The sequence below is a fragment of the Castor canadensis genome, chromosome 6 (genome assembly GCF_047511655.1).
Source record: "Castor canadensis chromosome 6, mCasCan1.hap1v2, whole genome shotgun sequence".
Taxonomy (NCBI): Eukaryota; Metazoa; Chordata; class Mammalia; order Rodentia; family Castoridae; genus Castor; species Castor canadensis.
In genome coordinates this window covers 116,863,082-116,888,520 of record NC_133391.1, presented here as the reverse complement: position 1 = coordinate 116,888,520, position 25,439 = coordinate 116,863,082, and the positions used below count along the sequence as shown (strand labels likewise).

Below are 25,439 nucleotides of genomic sequence, written 5' to 3'. Positions count from 1 at the left end.
CTCAAAAGGATCAAGCTGTTTTAATAATTTAACTATATTCCAGAATAAATTTCTAAGATATCTATAATAATGCAAAAATATCCAGTATTCTATGAGGCAAATTTCAGTGTGAGGGATCCAATAAAAAAATTAATGGGTCTTAAATTGAATAATATTAATAATAACATCAAATGTGAATGAATTAAACACCCTATTAAAAGATGGATATTATCAGAATAGATTTAAAAAAGCAAGATACATAATGTATACAGAAGGAAGACTTTATATTCAAAGAGATAAGTAAATTTAAAGTAAAAAGATATAAAAGTATATTATACCAAGAAAACTGGAGTGGCTAAACTATCAGACAAAATATACTTTAAAACAAGAATTATTAGAAAGAGACATTATATAGTGGTAAGAGGGTCAATGCATCAGAAAGATATAACAATTATAAACATATATGCACTTAAAACACAAGAGGAAGCCAGGCATGGTGGCTCATGCATGGAATCCCAGCTACTTGGGAGATGGAGATCAGGAGATCATAGTTGGAGGCATCCTGGGCAAAAAGGAAGACCCTCTCTCAACCAAAACAGTTGGCCATGATGACACACACCTGTAGTCCAACTATGCAAGAGGCATAAGTTGGAGAATCATAGTCTAGGAAGGCCCAGGCAAAGAACCCAAAACAAAACAAAAAACAAAGTGAGACTTTACCTTAAAAAATAATTGAAGCAAAAATGCCTGGAACATGGTTCAAGTGGTAGAGTGCTACCAAGCATAAAGTCCTAAGTTGAAACCCCAGTGTTGCCAAAAGAAAAAAAAAAAATCACAAAAGCACCAAAAAACCATGAAGCAAAAATTAATAAGCCAAGGAAGAAACTGATGAATCAACAATAATAGTTGGAGACTTCAATATTCTACTTTTAATAAGGAGGTATATAAATCAAACAGGCAGAAGATCAATGAGGAAAGCTAAGACTTGAATAGTATACGACAAGATATCAGGCATCTGTAGGAAACTTCACTTAAGCTGGGTATAGTGGTTCATACCTGTAATTCTAGCACTTGGGAGGTAGAGGCAAGAGGATGGAAAATTCAAGGTCAGTCTGGGCTACACAGTGACTTAAAAGCTATCTTGCGCTACAGCCAGACCATATCTCAAAACCACCAAATACTAGAGATGTAGTTCAGGGGCAAAGCATTTGTTTAGCACGCATAACCCAAAGGAATGTAAGTCAGGATACAATAGAGACCCCTGTACACCAATGTTCATCACAGCACTATTTACAATAGTCAAGCTTTGGGAGCAATTCAGGTGCCCTACGACTGATGAATGGATTAAGAAAATGTGGTATATATTCACAATGGAGTTTTACTCAGCTATAATGAATAATGACACGTGGTTTGAAGGTAAATGGATGCAATTGGAGAATATCATGTTAAGTGAAGTAAGTCAGGTTCAGAAAAAGACCGCGTGTTTTCTCTCATACATGGAAGATAGATCCAAAAGATAAACATATACACAAAAACAAGCATGATCATATACAATCTCATTTGTAGACCATGTTAGTAATAGTGGAACTACTCTACGGAACTTGGGGAAAGAGGGAAAGGAAAAGAGAATGATAGAGCATCAGTAATATTATAAAACACATCTGTGAAGGTAGAAGATATAAGGATATGCATTGAAAGCTTTTGAAAAAGCGGGAGTGGGAGATAAAGGGGTAAGGGAGAGTAACAGAAGGGGTTGAATAGACCAAAGTAAAGTACACCCACAGTGGGATACATTGAAAAACCCTTTTGAACATCAACTTATATATGAATAACAAAAGATAGGACTGTAAAACAGGTACAATGTGTGTGTGGGGTACTAATGGGAGGTGGGAGGGTGAATGAAGGAGATTAAGGAAGGGCATATGGTTGATAGACTTCATATACCTATATGAAATAGAACAAAGAAACCTTTTGCAATTGCTTTAAGTGGGGCAGGGAGGGGATTGAGGGGAAGAGATGATGAGGGCAATGTAAATAATGTACAATAATAAGCTTAATCAGAATTGTCACTATGAATCTCCCGTATAACGAATATATCCTGATAAAAAAATTTAAAAATCAGAGCAAACAAACAAGAATGATGGAAAAACAACAAAAATCTCAAAAGAATGAAAAAAGTAAAACTATTTTTATTCATAGTTAACATGCTCACTTGCATAAAAAATTCAAAGGGATTTCTAAACACTTACTAGAACCAGTAAGTTTACTAAGGTTATGGAATAAGATCTCAAAATACAAAAATCAATATCTACATGTTAGCAATAAACAACCAGAAATAAAAAATTTATGAATTTTATCACCAATATTATAAAAAACATAAAACTTAAGGATAACACTAACAAAAATGTGGAAGACCTGTATACTGACCCCTATACTGCTGAGAAAATCAAACATCTAAGTAAACGGAAAGATATACCACATTTGTGGGTTCAGCAATTCAATATTTGATTTCAATATTTATTATACAGCTACAATAATCAAGACAGTTTAGTACTGATGGAAAGACAGACAAATATATCAATAAACAGAGAGGAAATCCAGAAATAGACACATATATGAACTGATTTTTGACATAGATGCATAGGCAATTTAATAGAGAGAGGATACCTTTTTCAACATATGTTGTTAGAACAACTGGATATCCAAATTCAAAAATATTAATGGGAATCTTACTTTGTACTATATGTAAAAATTAATTAGAAAGAAATCATAGCTCTAAATGTAAACCAAAACTGTAAAAATTCTAGGAGAAAATCTTTGCCACTTTGGGTTAGTCAAATAATCCTTCAATATCACATAAAAATAATCCATAAGATAGTAAATTTTAAATTAGACTGCATCAAAACTAAAGCCTTCTGTTTCTAAAAGATAATGTTAAGAGAATGAAAAGACAAACCCCAATATAGTAAACATATTATAAAGTATGTTTTTCTCAAACATACTTTATAATAAGAAAAGAAAATAAGTAACCAATTAAAAAAAAAAAGGGTAACAGATCTGAACAGACACTTCACCAAAGAATTTAAAACTACATGACAAATAGCACATGAAAAGATGTTCAACATCATTAATCAATTTGGACATGCAAATTAAAACTACAATGATAAACTACTACGTGTGTACACATTCTACATGGCACACAATACACATAGCTACACCACATGTTAGCATATTTAAAATTAAAAGGTTGATCATACTAAAGCTTTGGTGATGACATGGAGGAAACAGAACTTTCATAAACAACTTGTGGAAACATAAAATTTTACAAATAGACTTTATATCTAGGGAAAATACAGCATTATGGTTGGACTTGGGTCATATGATAAGGGGAGAGCATACATGGGAAGTAGGGGGATAGCTAAGACACCCAAAACATGAAAGTGTTTGATGTCCCCACTACAGAAGAACTAATACAGAAACCTTAAAACACAGAGGTCAGTATGAGAAGGGGATCAGGAACTCGTGAAAAGGACAGTTAGAGATGAATCAACTTGGGATGTAACACATATGTATATGGAAGCAATACTAGGAATCTCTCCGTATAGCTATCCTCATCTCAACTAGCAAAAGCGCGTTGTCTTCCTTACTGCTTATGTTTTCTCTTCAACAAAATTAGAGATAAGGGCAGAACAGATTCTGCGTGGAAGCGAGGCGGGGTGGGGAGGAGACAGAGGGAGTGGGGGATGGGGGGAGAATTGACCCAAACAATGTATGCATATGTGAATATATGAATAAAAAAATTTTACAAATAACTTTGGCAATTTCTTAAAAAGTTAAATGTACATCTACCATATGATTCAGCAATTCCATTCCTAGGTGTTTACCCAAGGAAAATGAAAGTCTAGGTCACACCAAAACCTGTACACCAAAATTCATAGCAGCTTTATATGTAATAGTCAACAACTGGACATAACCTAAGTGTCTATCATAGGTAAACTAATATAGATATACATGGTAAATCAACTACTGATACGTGTTACCACAGCAAGGATTAATCTCCTTATAAATGACTGACTCAGAGAAAGAACTAGGATAAAAATCAATAAAGTGTAATTCCACTTATTTAGAATTCTTGTAAATGCAAACGAATCCCAAGGAGCAGAAAGAAGGTAATTGTCTGGATACTAGCAGGGAAGGGAGGGATGTAAAGGAGGTATACAAAAGAGCAAAAAGACTCTTTTGAGGCTGATGGTTTATTATCTTGTTTGCAGTCAAGGTTTCACAGGTATATTTATATGTCAAAACTTGCAAACTGTACAATTTAAATATATGCAATGTATTGCATGCCAATTGTATCTCAATAAACTGCTACAGAAAGAAAAATAGGTGAAAAGTGAAAAACTCTACTAAAATTTTATTCAGTTGATCCAGAGAAGAAACTACACTGTCAAAGTTGGAGTAAATGTAACGAATCCACTAAAATGTGAGCTTCTTTGGCTAATCTAAGGTAGGAGCTACTTAGTATACTATAAATTGGTTGTCAGGCAAGTAAATTAGAATATTGAGGGATCTTATATTGAACCACTAATTAAGTCATAAAACTGTAATTTGGAGCTTTAAAACTAAAGTAATTTTATTTTTAACTAATGAGTAAAACTCATTTAGATTAGGAAAAGCCTTATTATCCAGAAATGACAAAAGTTGGAAAGGGATCATTCAGATTAAATTCTGTTAGCCTGGACTAATTTCAGTTAGATTGGTCTATAAGCAGAACTTTCTCAAAAGAAGAAATTCAAATGGCCAAAAAACACATGAAAAAATGCTTACCACCTCTACCACCTCTAGCCATAAAGGAAATGCAAATCAAAACCACACTAAGATTCCACCTTACCCCTGTTAGAATAGCCATCATCAAAAACACCACCAACAACATGTGTTGGCAAGGATGTGGGGAAAAAGGAACCCTCATACACTGCTGGTGGGAATGCAAGCTGGTGCAACCACTCTGGAAAAAATTGGAGGCTTCTTAAAAATCTAAACATAGACCTGCCATATGATCCAGCAATCCCACTCCTGAGGATATACCTAAAAGAATGTGACTCAGGTTACTCCCGAGGCACCTGTATACCCATGTTTATTGCAGTGCTATTCACAATAGCCAAGTTATGGAAACAATCAAAATGTTCCACTGCTGATGAATGGATCAAGAAAATGTGGTATTTATACACAATGGAATTTTACTCAGCCATGAAGAAGAATGAAATCTCATCATTTGCAGGTAAATGGATGGAACTGGAGAACATCATTCTGAGCGAGGTTAGCCAGGCTCAGAAGACCAAAATTCATATGTTCTCCCTCATATGCAGACTTTAGATCTAGGGCAAATGCAGCAATGTGGTTGGACTTGGATCACATGACAAGGGGAGAGCACATATGGGAGATATAGGAATAGGAAGAAAATCCAAAACATGAAAGTGTTTGATGTCCCCACTCTGGAGGAATACAGAAACCTTAAAGCGACAGAGGTTAACATGAGAAGGGGACCAGAAACTAGTGTAAAGATCAGTTAGAGATGAATCAACATAGGTTGTAACACATGTGTACATGAAAGCAATGCTAGGAATATTTCTGTATCGCTATCCTTAACTCAACTAGCAAAAATCTTTGTCTTCCTTATTATGCTTATGTCTTTTCTTCAACAAAATTAGAGATAAGGGCAGAACAGGTTCTGCCTAGAAGTCAAGGGGGAAGGGGGGAGAGGGCGGGGGAGGGGGGCATGGGTGAGAAATGACCCAAACAATGTATGCACATGTGAATAAATGAATAATTAAAAAAAAGAATGAGGGGAAAAAAAAAGAAATGAAGGACACAGGGGTAAATCAAATCTTTTCCAGGGGTGGGCACCAGTTGGGGGTAGGGCATAAGGAAAGAGTGAATGAGGGTAAACATGGTAGATGTATTTTGTATTCATATACTAAAATAGAAAGAAGAATGAAACCTGTTAAAATTGTTCTAAGAAGGGGTGGGGGAGAATGATGGAGGGGATGAATCTAAGATATATTATAAATATCACAGTGTATCCCCTGTACAACTGCTATATTCAAGGGCTCTGTAATCTTTGCCATTCTAAATTCTATCAAAAAGTGAGTGTGAAGAAAGAGGAAGCATTTTTACAGGCATATCTAACAGAATTTTTTCCTCCTCCACTTTTATGCATATGTGATATTGTTTTAATTGAGTCAGATTCACCCAAACTCCAACTCACACTTTGGTTCTAAATTGAGCTTTAGGGGATGATTTAGCAGTATACTGGTAGTTCTTGAAATTTTGGACCTAATTACAGCTCTAATTTATTTATTTTTTTTACATTGCTCTTAAATCAGTACTGGTACAACATAATGACTATTTCTAGTTGAGAATCCAAAGATGCTTGTGACTGAAATGTATCAGGGCAATTCCAGAAGTATGACTTCACTTTTTAAAAATATGATGGTAAGTTCTTCATTCAGGAAGCCTGACCAAACCCCATTTCCCTAGATGCCTAAACTATTTAAGGAAACATTTACTATTATAAAATTTGCTTAATTTTAGAGAAAAAAAATAGAATACCTGTGTTTTGAATTCCAGAATGTTATTTCCTGGATGAATTCTTCCTAGTAATATCAAGTCTTTTATCTGCATACTCTTCTTTTTAGGAGTTGTGCTAGAGCTTAAAGGCTTCTTTATAGTATGTTGATGGCCAGACTCAGAGGAAGAAGAGAAACGACGGTTATTTGCATGTGGAACAGCAGAAGCTGGTTTTTTAAGATATGGCTTCATCTGATACACAGTATTAGTGCCTAAGCCAGCAATCCCTTGATGTGCCTGGGACTCTGATGCCCCCCCAGGTGGTTGCTGGGAAGCTGTTTTCCTGTTTCTTCTTTTTGGATCACAATGGGAAAGGCCCAGATCCCAAGCAACATTTGGTAGACACGCATCATTTTGGGAAAGTACACTTGTACATTGTGAAATATTTAACATGTCACTTACGGTAGAAGGACTAGATAATTCATGCTCTTTGGGTGCAGTTTCTATAAGATCATTTTCTCTTTGTGAATATTCTGCTTGAGCAGTAAAAGCAACAGGTTGAGATGGTAATTTAGTCTTCTTAGTGCCCTCTAAATGTGTGGCTTTAGATAGCCCTTCTAAGTTACAATCATTGACACTTTGTTTAGAATTCATATCATTTCCAGAAATTTCTTCCCTTCTTGCTGTCCCTGTATTTAGACGAATGTTAGTATTTTGGCTGTCATTCCAAGTTGCCAGAGACAATGATGGTTCTTGCATGCTTCCACAAGTAAGGTTGACAGGAGAAAGTGAACCTGATTGGGGATGCACTGAAAATTCCAGACTGCTAAGTTCTTTGTTGTCCTTTTCACTAGAGATGTCTGAGCTGGGTGGCAAATTGCCTAAACTAAGACCAGAAAATGATGTGACATTCTTATAGTTTTGAATTTTCAGTCTAATTTTTTTCTGTCTTTTTGCCACAACTAAAAGGCTCTTCTGTCTTGTGGCCAAGTTGGCCAGTTGTTCTCTCAGGGCTCCATGCTTAAATGACTCTATGGATACCCTATAAGAAAAAGAAGAACAAGGAAAAATACAAATTTAGTAGAATATTTTCTTAGCAGTCATTTAGATGCTAAAGATACTCTGCCTCAATAATAATCAGCATGAAGTATACAAAAGTCTATTTTTTTCTATGTATTTCCTCTGAGAAGAAACTGACCCTTATTTAATCATTATTTATTTATTTAATCATGAGTTTGATTTTTTTAGGATGAAATAATGTGGTTATTCAGATTTATACTCATATCATTATCAGTGGTTAGTCAACCCTAAAAGAGAAACAAAACTTGGTTGTCTATCTAGATATGTACTAGTCTTTGGTTAGGAGTCAGCAATTGGTGGCTAAGGAGGACCACCATTCTTTAAGTTTTGGGTTTGCTTATCTGAATAAAATAGAAAGGTATATTAGGAAATGAAATTAAGGAGTAAGTTTCACTAAGGTTCTCTTAGTTGTAGAAGAATAATGAATAATAATACCTCAACTAGACCTGAGAAATGTTAGTTCACTAAATAATTATTATTATTGTACTTTGAGTGTATACTGAGACACTTTCAAGTTAAGGGATATACTACCCAGATAAGAATCATCCTGTGCACCTTACTCAAACCAAATTTCTCAGGATCTTGAGGACTAAGGAAAAGGAAATGGCTCATTGCACCAATACAACTTTTTTTTTTTTGGTGGTACTGGGGTTTGAACTCGGGACCTCACACTTCCGAGACAGGAGCTCTACCTTTTGAACCACTCCACCAACCCCAACTCTGTCTTTTGATTAAGCCCACCTATCATACACTGACCTTTAGGATATGGAATACTTCGTTTCCATGGGTTCTCAAGCTTTTTGGCCTCAGGACCTATTTATACTCTTAAAAAATGTTGAGGCCAGGCACAGCATCTCATGTTATAATCCCAGCTTCTTTGGACATAGCGATTGGAAGTATCACAGTTCAAAGCCAGGCTGGGCAAAAACTTAGCAAGACCCCCATCTAAACCAACAAGTTGGGTGTGATGGTACCTGCCCATAATCCCAGCTAAGCAGGAAGCATAAATAGGACAATTACAATACAGGTTTGCCCAGGCAAAAACACAAGACCCTACTCAAAAGATAACTAAAGTAAAAAGAACTGGGGACATGGATCAAGCGGCAGATCAGCTGTCTGGCAAGCATGAGGGCCTGAGTTCAAATATCAGTGTCACCCAAAAAAAATTATTAAGGAACCTAAAGGGCTTTTATTTATATAGATTATATCTATCAATATTTAGTTTTAGAAATTAAAACTGATAAAGTTTTAAGACATAATATATATGTACACATTCCATCAGCCATCAGGTGGGCTCTGGAAAATTCCATTCTATACTTAGTATTATAAAAAATAGTTTTGACTTCACATAGACCCCATGAAATGGTCTCAGGGTCCTGCCAAGGGTCTCTAGACCACATTTTAAGAGCTGCTGTTTTAAAGAAAAGTGATTGTATAGGTATCTTGCCTTTCCTATCAAAATTGAAGAGTTGTTGGTAATGAAATCCTAGCAGACTGTATGTTAAAAGTACTAGTACATATTAGTAAAAAGATGCAAGAGGAAGTTAGATCAGTGAAGATGGGACAAGTAGGTTAGAAGCATTCAACTGTTTTGACACTGTTTGAGAAGAGTCAGTTAACAAAGAGGAGATTACACTCTGAGGAGAGAGAAGATAATCAGAAATTTCAGGACAGCTGAAAACCATGGAGAAACAGAAAGGCAAAAGAGAAAAGCAAAAGAATCCTGAGCTCCATTCATGGCTCCCCAGGATAGGGAAGAGAAGTCTAAGACACAATTACATGGTAAGCCAGACAGCCCTAGTAACAGACTGGCAATTTTAGTTGCAGGATAAGTTCACACTCCCCATAAGAACTAAACCCAGTGTGGAATTTAGAGAGACTATGACAGCTCCTGTGTAGAAGGCTAGCCTGAGTGAAAAAAGGACATTTTGTCACTCCTCTTATCTCGTACAGCTATAGCAGGTGCCATTTTGGGAGGGGGCCTATTGAGACTGAGATAGTCTTGGTGCTCGTGAAAACAAGGAACAAGCAAGGGTCAGGAAGTCTTTGCCACAGTGTCTGTGTGGGAGATGGCCATGAGAGGAGGTTGTGAAGAATGAAAAGTCCAATATAGTCCTGCTGAGAAGGTTAAACAGTTGGAATCTTGGACAGTAAAGGGTAGGGGGTGGGATGGAAGTCCCACCTTCCCTAGTGATGAATGAGACCTGCCTCTAGGAATTGTATCCAAATGAACATTTGCTACCAGGTTGGATTGTAAGCCTGGAGATCAGGCCATCCAAATTCATGTGATATTTGTAGCTTCCTCCCCTAAACAGGGAAGGTTACTGCTTAGCAGGGTCTGTGAGCCCTGAGATCTGCCTCTGGGAGATGCATCCTGTAGAGGGTTTGCTACAAGGCAGGGCTAAGAGCCCTCTGATCACATCAGTTCCACAGCCTTCTTCATGCCACAAGGAGGTGAACTTCTGGGTGGGGTCTAAAAGCAACTGAAAACCTGCTGCTAGGAACTGCATCCTAGCAAGGGTTTTTTACCATGTAGGATTGAGAACCCCAAGCCTAGGCCTCTGAACCATGCGAGTTCCACAGCCCCCTCCCCGCTAACAAACAACAGGGGCAAAGTGTGAAAGCACTGACCCCAGCAGGAAGATTGTTTCAGTCCTTTGGTTCTCCCCCTGCCATGGCAGAACTCAGTGATCCGTTTGCCATCCCTTCACTCTCCAACATATTCCAGGGATTAGACAGATTCCCTAGGACTAGATGATTCTTCCCTGGGGACACAAATTGGAGGGCTTATAGAGCAAGTGGGAACCTGCTTGGCCCACAGGCTGTAAAGTTCATTGTGACCAACAGTGGCTCGCAGTACACAAAGAAGAGAAAGCAGCCCAGAAACAGGCAACTGACCCTTCTACAAGAGATACTCACTGAATTAACTTTTATCTGAGGAGAGGTGAGGAGCAGGCCTGGTGTCTTTACCATGAAGGTAAATGCTTGGCTACTGAGTCATTTCTGCAGCCTAGTGCTGAAAAATGAACTTCAACCTTGCTACTACATTATCATGCCTGAACATTGAGAATACTTCAACTGAAAAACTACAGAAGATTAAAACTTGTAACCAATGACATGGCCTCAGATGTGTAAGTCCCAATATGGAAACACAAGAAATATGAAAAAAACAAGATGACATAATTCCTCCAAACCTCAACAGCTCCAGAGTAACAAACACTAATGACAGTGAAATGGATGAAATCTCAATGAATTAAAAATGATTATAAGAATTATCAACAAATTCAAAAGAACACCAATGCCTTTTTTAGTAAATAAGACATTGCATGACATGAAAGAGAAATTTAATGAAAACATAAAAATTTTGGGAAAAAAATCAAATTGAAATTCTAGAAATGAAAAGGTCAATGAGCCAAATAAAAAAACTCAGGCCAGTTATAGTGGCTCATACCCAGCAATGCGGGCAAGCACAGGTAGGATTGTGGACTGAGGTCAGCCCTAAACAGAGCATAAGACCCTATCTTAAATATAGCTAAAGCAAAAAACAATGGGGTTGGGGAAATGGCTCAAGTAGAAGAGTGCCTGTTAGCAAGAGTGAAGCAAGAGTGAGGGCCTAAATTCAAACCCCAGTACTACCAAAACCAAATCAAACCAACCAATCAAACAAACAAAAAACCTCAGCTGAAAGCCTTTCTTACAGAATGCCAAGGCTCAAAGACAAGGTAGATGTACTGGAATATTGAAAAAAGCAGTAAGAACATAACAAGCAAGACCTCTGGGACACCATTAAAAGACAAACCTATGAAACGTGAGCATAGAAGGAGAAGGCATGGAAAACACATTCAATAAAGAAATAGCAGGATTCCAAGATGGCAGCTAGAGGGAGGAAGCAGAAAGCGTGCCTCCTATAGTGAAATCTTGGAGAGACGCTGAAGACACACCTTGCAGGCAAAGCCACCGAGAAGAGGCAAAACTTTGACCCCTCCACACCTCCAGCCTGCGCTGAGAATCTCCACTTCACATTAAACAGAGAAACCAGGAGGGCCCCTGGGCTGCCAGACGCCTGCACCCAGACGGCTTGGGAAGACATGGACACAGTGAGCTAAGCGCTATGTGGCACTTCCACAGACAACCCTGGGCCAGATCAGCATAGCCCCCTGGACAGACCAACCCCGACCCAGGGAAAAAAAGAGAAACTGAGTAATAAGCAATAAGAACAATAAAGACACTTAGCAAAGAGGGTGGGGTGCCCTGAATGCCGAAGAGGGGGGAAGGCCCTCCTGGAACTGTAAACAAACAAGCAGGGCCTGGCTGGAGAGGGCAGGAGCGGTGGTGTGCACCCAGCTAACAGGAGCGGGAAAGCTTGTGAGAGTGGCAGAGGGAGGAAAACTCCACAGGAGAGAGGGGAAGACCCACCTCCCACATGAGCTGTAAACAAACAGGCCAGCTGGCAGGAGCAGCAGCACACACCCAGCAAGCAGAAGCAGGAAAGCTTGTAAAAGCAGCAGTGGGAGGAAAACCCCACAGGAGAGAGGGGAAGACCCACTTCTCATGTGAATGGTAAAAAAAACACGCAGGCCTGAGAAAGCGGGTGCAGTGTCACCTTCCCCAGTGTGCTTGAAAAGGGGAAAACTTGTAGCAGTGGCTTGCGCACAGGAGAACTCTGAGTAAACAAAGCCTGGGGACGAGGTGAGTGCTAAGCTCACCCCAGAGATCGGCATAACTAACGCCGCCAAAAACAGCAGGCTGACAGCAGCGGCCAGGCAAGCCACAGCCGCAGATAGCCATTCACAGACCTGTCTCCAGACTCTTTTTTTTCTCTCTCCCTACCTTTGATGAGAAAACAACCAAACTACACCTGAATGCTGAAAAACTTACTGAAACTGTATTGCATTTGAACTTGGGACACTTTGTGAGTCTTTTTTTTTTGGTGCAGTTTTGTTCTACTTTATGTTACCCCTTTGATGAGACAGCTACAGAACAACATCTAAGGCACCATCTCCAGGACTGGAGGCTGAGAGATGGACACCAAAATTATTAAGACTAAAACTTCATTGCATTTGAACTTGGAGGGTTTTATTTATTTTCTATTTTTTATTTTGTTTTATTTTATTTTATTTATATATATGTATTTTCTTTCATTTACTTATTTTTTATTTTTATTCTTATCTCTATACTTTTTATTTTTTATTTTCAATCCTCTCTCTGTCTCTCTAATGCCTTTACAGCTTACAGTTGATTAGTACACTGTCTCTCCATGTTAATATCTTTGAAACTTTTTTGTTTGTTTCTTTGCTGTGTTTTTTTCCTGCTTGATTATTTGTTTTTCCCTTCTCCTTTAACTTCTTTGCTTTCCATCCCCTCTCACCCTTCCTTTCTAAATATCACTAGTGCTATTATTATAAGACAAAAAATACTTAATAGCACACAGTACAGGGACAATAAAAACACCAAGGGCAATGATGGGAAGACAGAAAAAACAGGGAAACCAGTTTACCCACAGGAAAAAATTAGTACAGGAACCAGAGGGAAATGAAGAAAACAGATACTCAGATACAGACTCCAACAAAATGAAGATAAACTATGCCAACGAACCCAATGAAGCCCACAAGAATAATTTAAAAGAAGACATACTACAGGTACTCAATGAGAATTTTATACACATGATACTAGAGAGGGTCAACCAAAACGTACAGGAGACACTCAAGAAATTCCAAGACAACAAAAATAGAGAATTTGAAAAAGCAAAAGAAGAAATAAAGGAAACCATAGAAGCACTGTATAAACATCAAAGTGAAACAGAGAACACGATTAATAAAGAGATAAATAAACTCGGTACAAAAATAGACAACATTACAGTAAACGACCCAGGATATGGAAAACCTCAAAAAAAAGAACGAAACAGAATTGCAAAACAAAATGGAAGGTCAATCCAGAAGAACAGAACAAAAACAAGACAGAATCTCAGAACTCGAAGATTAAAAGGTAATTAAAGGGAAAACTGAAGAACTATTAATTAAACAACTCAAGACCTGTGAAAAGAAAATGCAAGAACTCACCGACTCCATCAAAAGACCAAACTTGAGAATCATGGGCATCAAAGAAGAAGAAGAAGTGCAAGCCAAGGGAATGCGTAATATAGTCAACAAAATAGTAACAGAAAATTTCCCAAATCTAGAGAAAGATATTCCCATACAGATGCAAGAGGCCTCCAGGACACCAAACAGACCAGATCAAAATAGAAGTACCCCATGACATATCATCAATAAAACAACAAGTTTAGAAACTAGGGAAAGAATAATGAAGGCTGTAAGAGAGAAAAAACAAATAACATACAAAGGTAAACCCATCAAAATCACAGCAGACTTCTCAACAGAAACATTAAAAGCAAGAAGAGCATGGGGTGAGATCTTCCGGGCACTGAATGAAAATAACTTCAACCCCAGGATACTCTACCCAGCAAAACTATCATTCCAAATAGATGGAGCAAGAAAAGTCTTCCATGATAAGCAGAAACTAAAACACTATGTGACCACAAAGTCACCACCACAAAAGATTCTTCAAGGGATTCTACACACAGAAAGTGAAACCCAACTTAACCATGAAAGGACAGGCAGCACCAAACTACAGGAAAAGAAAAAGCAAGAAAGTAGAGAGTAACCTCAACTTAGGTACACACAATCAAACCTTCAAACAACTAACAACTAAATGACAGGAATCACCACATACCTATCAGTACTAACACTTAATGTTAATGGACTTAACTCACCCATCAAAAGGCACTGCTTGACAAAATGGATTAAAAAGGAAGACCCAACAATTTGTTCCTTACAGGAGACCCATCTCACTGACAGAAATAAGCACAGGCTTAGGATGAAAGGCTGGAAGAAGATTTACCATGCCAGTGGCCCCCGAAAACAGGCAGGAGTAGCAATACTTATCTCTGACAAAGTAGACTTCAAACCTACATTGATCAAACGAGATAAAGAAGGATATTCCATACTAATAAAAGGGGAAATAGACCAAAAAGAAATAACAATTATCAACATATATGCACCCAATGTCAATGCACTCCATTTCATCAAACATACCCTGAAAGACCTACAAGCATATATTAACTCCAACACAGTGGTTGTGGGAGACTTTAACACCCCATTATCATTAATAGATAGGTCATCCAAACAAAAAATCAATAAAGAAATCCAAGTTCTAAAATATATTATAGATCAAATGGACCTAGTTTGATGACTACAGAACATTTCATCCAACTTCTACACAATATATATTCTTCTTGGCAGCCCACGGAACTGTCTTCAAAATAGATCATATCCTAGGGCACAAAGCAAGCCTCAGCAAATATAAGAAAATAGAAATTATACAGTGCATACTATCTGATCACAATGCAGTAAAACTAGAACTCAACAACAAAAGTAAAGACAAAAAAACATGCAAACAGCTGAAACTTAATAACTCATTACTTAATGAACAATGGGTCACTGATGAAATAAAAGAGGAAATTAAAAAGTTCCTGGAAGTCAATGAAAATGAAAACACAACCTACTGGAACCTATGGGACACAGCAAAGACAGTCCTGAGAGGAAAGTTTATAGCCATGAGTGCATATATTAAAAAGACTGAAAGATCCCAAATCAGTGACCTAATGCTGCATCTCAAACTCCTAAAAAAACAAGAACAAGCAAATCCCAAAACAAATAGAGGGAGAGAAATAATAAAAATACGAGCTGAAATCAATGAAATAGAAACCAAAAAAACCATACAAAGAATTAATGAAACAAAAAGTTGGTTCTTTGAAAAAATAAACAAGATTGATAGACCCCTGGCAAACATGATTAAATGAGGAGAGAAAAAAACCCAAATTAGTAGAATTAGGAATGCAAAAGGGGAGATAACAACAAACACCATGGAGGTCCAGGAAATCACCAGAGACTACTTTGAGAACCTATATTCAAATAAATTTAAAAATCTTATAGAAATGGACAGATTTCTAGATACATATGATCATCCAAAACTGAACCAAGAGGAAATTAATCACCTGAATAGACCTATAACACAAAATGAAATTGAAGCAGCAATCAAGAGTCTCCCCAAAAAGAAAAGTCCGGGACGTGATGGATTCTCTGCTGAATTCTATCAGACCTGTAAAGAACTGATACCAACCCTCCTTAAACTGTTCCACGAAATAGAAAGGGAAGGAAAACTGCCGAACACATTTTATGAAGCCAGTATTACACTTATCCCAAAATCAGGCAAAGATACCTCCAAAAAGGAGAACTATAGGCCAATCTCCTTAATGGACATTGATGCAAAAATCCTCAACAAAATAATGGCAAACCGAATTCAACAACACATCAAAAAGATCATTCACCACGAGCAAGTAGGCTTAATCCCAGGAATGCAATAAAACAATAAAAATTAAAAAAAAAAAGTACCATCTTACATTTCCACCAACAATCTATAAGTTGTTGCAAGGTCTCTCCAAATACCTGGAATTGTCAGTCTTTTAAATTTTAGTCATTCCAATGGGTACGTAATGATATATGACTGTGGTTTTGGTTTGCTTTACCTCAATATGAATAATCTTGAACAATATTTTTCTTGGCAGTACTGGGGATTGAACCATTCCCTCTAAAATCAGGAACGATACAAGGATGCCCACTATCTCCACTCCTATTCAACATAGTACTGCAATTCCTAGCCAGAGCAATTAGGCAAGAAGAAGGAATAAAAGGAATACAAATAGGTAAAGAAACTGTCAAAATATCCCTATTTGCAGACGACATGATCGTATACCTTAAAGACCCAAAAAACTCTACTCAGAAGCTTCTAGACATCAATAGCCACAGCAAGGTAGCAGGATATAAAATTGATATAGAAAAATCATTAGCATTTCTATACACTAATAATGAACAAATGGAAAAAGAATGTATGAAAACAATTCCATTTACAATAGCCTCAAACAAAATCAAACACCTAGGTGTAAACCTAACAAAAGATGTGAACAACCTCTACAAGGAAAATTATAAACTTCTGAAGAAGGAGATTGAGGAAGACTCTAGAAAGTGGAGAGATCTCCCATGCTCATGGATTGGTAGAATCAAAATAGTAAAAATGTCTATACTCCCCAAAGTAATCTACATGTTTAATGCAATTCCCATCAAAATTCCAATGACATTCATTAAAGAGATTGAAAAATCTACCATGAAATTTATATGGAAACACAAGAGGCCACAAATAGCCAAGGCAATACTCAGTCAAAAGAACAATGCAGGAGGTATCACAATACCTGACTTCAAACTATATTACAAAGCAATAACAATAAAAACAGAATGGTACTGGCACAAAAACAGACACGAAGACCTGTGGAACAGAAAAGAGGACCCAGATATGAAGCCACACAACTATAACCAACTTGTCTTTGACAAAGGAGCTAAAAATATACGATGGAGAAACAGCAGCCTCTTCAACAAAAACTGCTGGGAAAACTGGTCAGCAGTCTGCAAAAAACTGAAACTAGATCCATGTATATCACCCTATACCAAGATTAACTCAAAATGGATCAAGGATCTTAATATCAGACCACAAACTATAAAGTTGATACAGGAAAGAGTAGGAAATACTCTGGAGTTAGTAGGTATAGGTAAGAACTTTCTCAATGGAACCCCAGCAGCACAGCAACTAAGAGATAGCATAGATAAATGGGACCTCATAAAACTAAAAAGCTTCTGTTCATCAAAACAAATGGTCTCTAAACTAAAGAGAACACCCACAGAGTGGGAGAAAATATTTGCCAACTACACATCAGACAAAGGACTGATAACCAGAATATATAGGGAACTTAAAAAACTAAATTCTCCCAAAACTAATGAACCAATAAAGAAATGGGCAAGTGAACTAAACAGAACTTTCTCAAAAGAAGAAATTCAAATGGCCAAAAAACACATGAAAAAATGCTCACCATCTCTAGCAATAAAGGAAATGCAAATTAAAACCACACTAAGATTCCACCTCACCCCTGTTAGAATAGCCATCATTAGCAACACCACCAACAACAGGTGTTGGCGAGGATGCAGAAAAAAGGAACCTTCTTACACTGTTGATGGGAATATAAACTAGTACAACCACTCTGGAAAAGAATTTGGAGGCTACTTTAAAAGCTAAACATTGATCTACCATTTGATCCAGCAATACCAGTCTTGGTGATATACCCAAAAGACTGTGACATAAGTTACTCCAAAGGCACCTGCACACCCATGTTTATTGCGGCACTATTCACAATAGCCAAGTTATAGAAACAGCCAAGATGCCCCACTACTGACAAATGGATCAAGAAAATGTGGTATCTATACACAATGGAATTTTATGCAGCCATGAAGAAGAACGAAATGTTATCATTCGCTGGTAAATGGATGGAATTGGAGAACATCATTCTGAGTGAGGTTAGCCTGGCCCAAAAGACCAAAAATCGTATGTTCTCCCTCATATGTGGACATTAGCTCAAGGGCAAACACAACAATGGGATTGGACTTTGAGCACATGATAAAAGCGAGAGCACACAAGGGAGGGGTGAGGATTGGAAAGACACCTAAAAAATTAGCTAGCATTTGTTGCCCTCAACGCAGAGAAACTAAAGCAGATACCTTAAAAGCAACTGAGGCCAATAGGAAAAGGGGACCAGGAGCTAGAGAAAAGGTTAGATCAGAAAGAATTAACCTAGAAGGTAACACACATGCACAGGAAATTAATGTGAGTCAACTCCCTGTATAGCTATCCTTATCTCAACCAGCAAAAACCCTTGTTCCTTCCTATTATTGCTTATACTCTCTCTTCAACAAAATTAGAGATAAGGGCAAAATAGTTTCTGCTGGGTATTGAGGGGGTGGGGGGAGAGGGAGGAGACAGAGTGGGTGGTAAGGGAGGGGGTGTTGGCAGGGGGGAGAAATGACCCAAGCCTTGTATGTACATATGAATAATAAAACAATAATAATAATAAAAAACCAAAGAAACACACAAACTAAAAGTGAAAGGTTGGGAAAAGATTTATTTACCAGGTATGGAGAAACCAAAAGCAAGTAGGAGTAGCTATTTTCCTATCAGACAAAGCAAAGTTTAAGGAAAAATCAGAAGAGATAAAAGGAATAATCCTGTAAGAAGATTCTAAATATATATGTACCAAACATTGGAGCCTCCCAATTCATAAACACTTCTGAGCTTACAGGAGCAGATAGGTCCAGATACAATAATAGTGGGAGTTCTCAACACTCCACTCTCACCAATAGACAGAACATTCAGATATAAAATTAACAAAGATATCCTAGAATGAAACAATACCAAACAATGGACTTAATAGACATTTATACAGTATTTCATCTCATGGTAGCAGATTATACATTTTTCTCAGCAGCTGATGGAACTTTCTGCAAAATACATCACATGCTAGGTCAAAAAGCAAGCATCAACAATACCAAAAAGAATCAAATTAATCCCCTGTACGCTAAGATATCATAATGGAATAAAACTAGAAATCAACAGTAAAGAAAACTATTCAAAAACTTTGAGACTGAAGAATGCACTTATAATATTAAGAAAGAAATTAAGAAATTCCTAGATTCAATTGAAAATAAGGACACAACTTACCAGAACCTTGCGACACAGCAAAGGCAATCTTTTTTTTCCTCTTTCTTTTATCATTTTTACATTTATTAAAAGTGTATATATTATTTGGGTTGCCTCCTCCCTCTTCTATCCTTTCCCCCTTCCCCATCCCGTTCCATCCTATTGTTCTCTGATTTTACTGAAGAGAAAACATAAGAGATAATAAAATACAGCATTTTTGCTAGTTTGAGATAAAGACAGCTATACAGAGAGATTCTTAGCATTGCTTCCATGCACTTATGTATTGCAACCCACATTGGTCCTTCCTTGTCCCCTTCCCATAGTGGCCTCTGCCAGTTCAAGATTACTATATTCACTCCTATACAGTGAGCACATCAACCACATTCAAGTTTTAGGTTTCCTTCCCTTTCCCTATTCTCCTGTGTTCATTCTCCCTTTTGTGACCCATATCCAATAATATTATTGCATTTGTTTTAGGTCTATACTCCAAAAGCAGAGTATTGCAGAATGTATGATTTTTGGCCTTCTGAGCCTGGCTAACTTCACTTAAGGTAATGTTCTCTGTTCTATCCATTTACTTGTGAATGACAAAATTTCATTCTTCTTTGTGGCTGAGTAAAATTCCACTATGTAGAAATACCACATTTTCTTAATGCATTTGTCAGTAGTGGGGCATCTTGGCTGTTTCCATAGCTTGGCTATTGTTAATAGTGTTGGAATAAATATGGGTGTGCAGGTGCCTTTGTAGTAACCTGAGTAGTATTCCTTCAGCTATATCCCTAGGAGTAGTATTGCTGGATCATATGGCAGATCTATGTTTAGTTTTTTAAGAAGCCTCCATATTGTTTTCCAAAGTGTTGTACTAGCTTACATTCCCACCAACAGTGTATGAGGGTTCCTTTTCCCCCACATCCTTGCCAATATTTGTCATTGTTGGTGTTCTTGATGCTAGCTATTCTAACAGGAGTGAGGTGGAATCTTAGAATGGTTTTGATTTGCATTTCTTTTATCGCCAGGGATGGTGAGCATTTTTTCATGTGGTTTTTTTTTTGGCCATTTGTACTTCGTCCTTTGAAAAGTTCTGTTTAGTTCAGTTGCCCACTTCTTTACTGGTTCATTGATTTTTGAGCTCCCTATATATTCTGGTTTTCAGTCCTTTGTCTGTTGTATAGACAGTGAGTATTTTCTCCCACTCTGTGGGTGTTCTCTTCAAGTTAGAGACCATTTCTTTTGTTGTGCAGAAGCTTTTTAATTTCATGTAGTCTCATTTGTCCATCCTTTCTCTTAGTTGCTGGGCTGCTGGAGTTCTACTGAGGAAGTCCTTGCTTACATCTATTGCTTCCAGAGTATTCCCTGCTCTTTCCTGTACTAACTGTAAGGTTTCAGGTCTGATATTAAGGTCCTTAATCCACTTTGAGTTGATGCTAGTACAGGGTAACAGGCACGGACCTAGCTTCAGTTTTCTGCAGGCAGGTAACCACTTTTCCCAGCAGAATTTGTTGAAGAGGGTGTCTTTTATCCATCATATGTTTTTAGTACCTTTGTAAAAAATAAGGTGTGTGTAACTGCGTGGATTCATATCCAGTCCTCTATTCTGTTCCACTGGTCTTCACATCCGTTTTTGTGCCAGTACCTTGATGTTTTTATTACTGTGGCTCTGTAGTATAGTTTGAAGTTGGGTATTGTGATACCGCCAGCATCAGCAAAGGCAATCTTAAGTGAGAAATTTATAGCTACAAGTGACCATATCAGAAAGTTAGAGATTGCAAATAAATAATCTGATGATGCACCTCAAACTCAGAACAACAATAAACCAATCCAAATAGTAATCGATGGAAAGAAATCACAAAAATCAGGGCAGAAATTAATGAACTTGAGACCAAAAGAATGATACAATGAAATAAAATGTTGGTTCTTTGAAAAAATAAACAAGATCAACAAACTTTTAACCAAATTAACTAAAAGAAGAGGACCCAAATTAATAAAACCAGAGATGAAAAAAGGGCTACAATAACAGGGGTCATTGAAATTTAGAAGATCATACAGAAATGTTTTAAAGACCTATATTCCAGCATGCTGGAAAATGAAGAAATAAATAAATTTCTTGACACATATGACCCACCAATAGTGAACCAAGAGATATTAGTAACTTAAACAGATCTATAACTAGCAATGAGATTGAGACGATTATAGAAACTCTCAACAAAGAAAGGCCCAAGTCCTGATGGAGTCACCACTGAACTCTTCCAAACATTTGAAAAACAGCTAACAACAATGTTACTCAAACTATTCTATAAAATACAAAAGGAAGGACTGCTACTTAACTCATTATGAAGCTGGTATTACCCTAATACCAAAATCAGGTTAAGACACATCAAAAAAAAAAAAAAGAAAGAAAGTTATAGGCCAATATTCTTGATATACATAGATGTAAAGCTCCTCAATAAAATAATTGCTAACAGAATCCAATAGCACATTAAAAAGATCATACACCATAATCAAGTAGGTTTCAATCCAGAGATGCAAGGATGGTGTAACATATACATATCAAAAATGTAATACAACATATAAATGGAATCAAGGACAAAAACCACATCATCGTCTCATCAGATGTGGAAAAATCCTTTGACAAAATTCAACATTCTTTCATGATAAAAGTTCTGAAAGAACTTGGAATAAAAGGAACATTCCTCAACATTTTACCTATAGCCAACATCATACTAAATGGAGGAAAAAATGAAAGCATTTCCTTTAAAATCAGGAAGGATGTAAATGTGCCCACTTTCCCCACTCTTATTCAATATAGTACTATTCCTAGTCAGAACAATGAAAGAAAAAAAAGGGATTCAAATAAGGAGGAAGAAGTCAAATTATCCCTATTTTCAGATGATATAATCTTATACCTGAAAGACCCTAAAAAGTCTACCAAAAAACTTCTGGATCTCATAAACACATTCGGCAAAGTAGCAGGATACAAAACTCAATACAGAAAAATCACTAGCATTTCTATGTATAAGGAACTGTCTGAGAAAGAAGCCAGGAAAATAATACCATTCACAATAGCTTCAAGAAATTACAATACCTAGGAATAAATTGTATAGGAAAGACTTAGACAATGAAAATTATAAATCACTAAAGAGAGAAATCAATGAAGACATTAGAAGATGGAAAGACATCCCATGGATTGGCAGAATCAATATTGTGAAAGTGGCCATACTACCCAAAAGTCAATCTATATGTTCAATGCAATCCCTATCAAAATTCCAATGACATTCTTCACTAAGATAGAAAGTCAATTCTTAAAGTTCATATGGAAGGACAAAAAACCTTAAGTAATCAAAGCAATCCTGAGTAGGAAGACCAATACCTACATACAGAGTCAGAATAATAAAAACAGAATGGTACTAGCACAAAAATAGACATGAAGACCAATGGAGTAGAAGACCCAGACACAAACTCATGAAACTACAGCCATTTCACTTTGACAAAGGCACCTGAAATATGCATCAGAGAAAAAATAGCCTCTTCAACAAATGGTGCTATGAAAACTGGATATCCATCTGCAGAAGATTGAAACTAGGTCCCAGTTTCTCATCTTGTACTAGTAGCAATTTAAAGTGGATCTTAATGTAAGATCTGTGAAGATACTCCAGGAAAAAAGAGGGAATACACTGAATCATATAGGCATAGCCAATCATTTCCTGAATAGAACTCCAACAGCTCAACAGTTAAGAGAAAGGAGTGGCAAATGGAACTGCATCAAACTAAAGCTTTTTCAGAGCAAAAGAAACAGTCATAAGACTGAAGAGATAGCTGAATGGGAGAAAATATTTGCCAGTTACACATCTCACAAGGGATTAATAACCAGAATATACAGAGAGCTAAAAAACTAATCCCACAGAGAATCAACAACCCACAGAATAAACGGTCAAATGAACTGAACAAGTCTCAAAAGAAGTACAAATAGCCAATAAATATGTGAAAAACTGTTCAACATTCTCGGTCATAAAGAAAATGCAAATCAAAATGACACTGAAATTTCACCTCCTTGCAGCCAGAATGGCTATCATCAATAACACAAACAACAACAAATGCTGGCTAGGATGTGGGCAAAAAGGAATACTTACACATTGTTGTTGGGAAGATAAATTAGTGTAATCACTATGGGCATGGTGGCACATGCCTGTCATTCCACATATTCAGGAAACGTAAGTAAGCGGACTGTAGTCCAGGCCAGCCCAGGCCTGGAGACCCTATTCAAAAAATACCTAAAGCAGGAGTCTCTACTCCCATTCCCTGCATGGGGGGCAAGAATGTTTCTCTTTTTCTTTCATTTCCCCCCACTTTTATTCTGTTAGACTAAATTTCTTTACTAATAAACTTTATTATTATTTTTACTAAAAAAAAAAAAAATACCTAAAGCAAAAAAGGGCTGTGGGCATGGCTCAGGTAGCAGAGTGCCTGCCTGCCTGTGTGTGTACCATGCACACACACAAAAAATCATACACCATGATCAAGTTGGTTTCATTCCAGGCATGCAAGGATGGTTCAACATACACAAATGAATAAATACAATATGGTATATAAACAAAATAAAGTAGAAAGTCATGTTATCTCAATAAATATATAAAAAGCCTTTTACCAAATTTAATCCCTATATGATTATAGTTCTGAAATAAACTAGGAATAGTACCTCAACATAACAAAGGCTATATATGATAAATCTATAGCCAACATCATGCTAAATGGGAAAAACCCAAAAGTATTTCCTTTAAAGTCAGGAATAAGACAAAGTTGTCCACCCTCTCCATTCTTACTCAATATAGTGCCTGAATTCTTACCCAGAACAATAAGGCAAGAAATAAGAAAAACAAATAGGAAGGGATGAAGCCAAATTATCTCTATTTGCAAATGATATAATCATATACTTAAAGTACCCTAAATTTTCACCATAAAACTCTTAGAACTTAAAGACATTTCTGACAAAATAGCAAGATACAAAATCAACATACAAAAATCAGTAGCTTTTCTATACACTAATAATGAATAGTCTAAGAAACAAATCAGGAAAAATATTTCATTCACAATAGCTCAAAAAATAACCTAGGAATAAACTAAGGAGGTAAAAAAAAGCTTTACAATGAGAATTATAGAACTCTGAAGAGTTAATACTACTGAAATGGCCATACTACTAAATGTAATCTACTTATTCAATGCAGTTCTCCAAATCCCAATGTCATTTTTCACAGAAATAGAAAAAGAAATCCTAAAATTCATATGGCAATAGCCCAAGCAATCCTGATATCTACTACTGGAGAAATCACCACACTAGACTTCCAACTTATACTACAGAGCCTTAGCAACAAAAACAGCATGGTACTGGCACAAAAACAGACACAGGGACCAATTAAACAGAATAGAAGATCCAAAAGTAAGCACACACAGCCAGAGCCATCAGATTTTTGACAAAGAAGTCAAAAATACATACTGGAAAAAAGTCAGTCCCTTCAACAAATGCTATCGAAAAAACTGGATATCTGCATGTAGAAAACCGAAACTAGATCCCTAACTCTCACCCTATATAAAATCAACTCTAAATAATTCAAAGATCTTAATGTATGCCCTAAAACTTTGAAACTACTAGGAAAAACACTTGAAGATACAGGTATAGGACTTCAACTGTTCTGGAAATAAGAACAAGAATTGACAAATGGGATTGCATTAAATTTAAAAGCTTCTGCATAACAAAGCAGACAATCACCAGAGTGGAGACAGCCTACAGAATGGGAGAAAATCTTTGCCAACTATTCTTTGGATAAAGGAGTAATATCCAGAATATATAAAGAGCTCAAATAATTAAACACCAAAAGAACAAATACTCCAACTAATAATTGAGCAAATAAATCAGACAGTTCTGAAAAGAAGCACAATGGCCAAAAAATAGATGAAATATTCAATACCCTTAGACATAAAGGAAATGCAAATCAAAATGATATTAAGATTTCATTTCATTCCATTCAGAATGGCTATAATCAAGAAAACAAACAATAACAAAATGTGGGGGAGAAGAAACCCTTATATGCTGTTGGTGGGAATATAAATTACTGCAGCCACTATGCAAATTAGTATGGAAGGTTCTTAAGAAACTACTATATGATCTGCTATACCACTCCTGGGCA

General features: G+C 36.8%; 1 protein-coding gene across 6 annotated transcripts in view; it reads right to left on the bottom strand.

The window, feature by feature from the left end:
- Ankrd31 (ankyrin repeat domain 31) overlaps window positions 1-25,439 on the bottom strand; it is a 186,755-nt gene that overhangs the window by 23,183 nt on the left and 138,133 nt on the right. For all 6 annotated transcript variants that reach the window (XM_074077275.1, XM_074077276.1, XM_074077279.1 and 3 more), the window contains one exon: window positions 6,589-7,588. In XM_074077275.1, coding sequence (XP_073933376.1) covers window positions 6,589-7,588 — 1,000 coding nt within the window. The remainder of the gene's footprint in view (window positions 1-6,588; window positions 7,589-25,439) is intronic.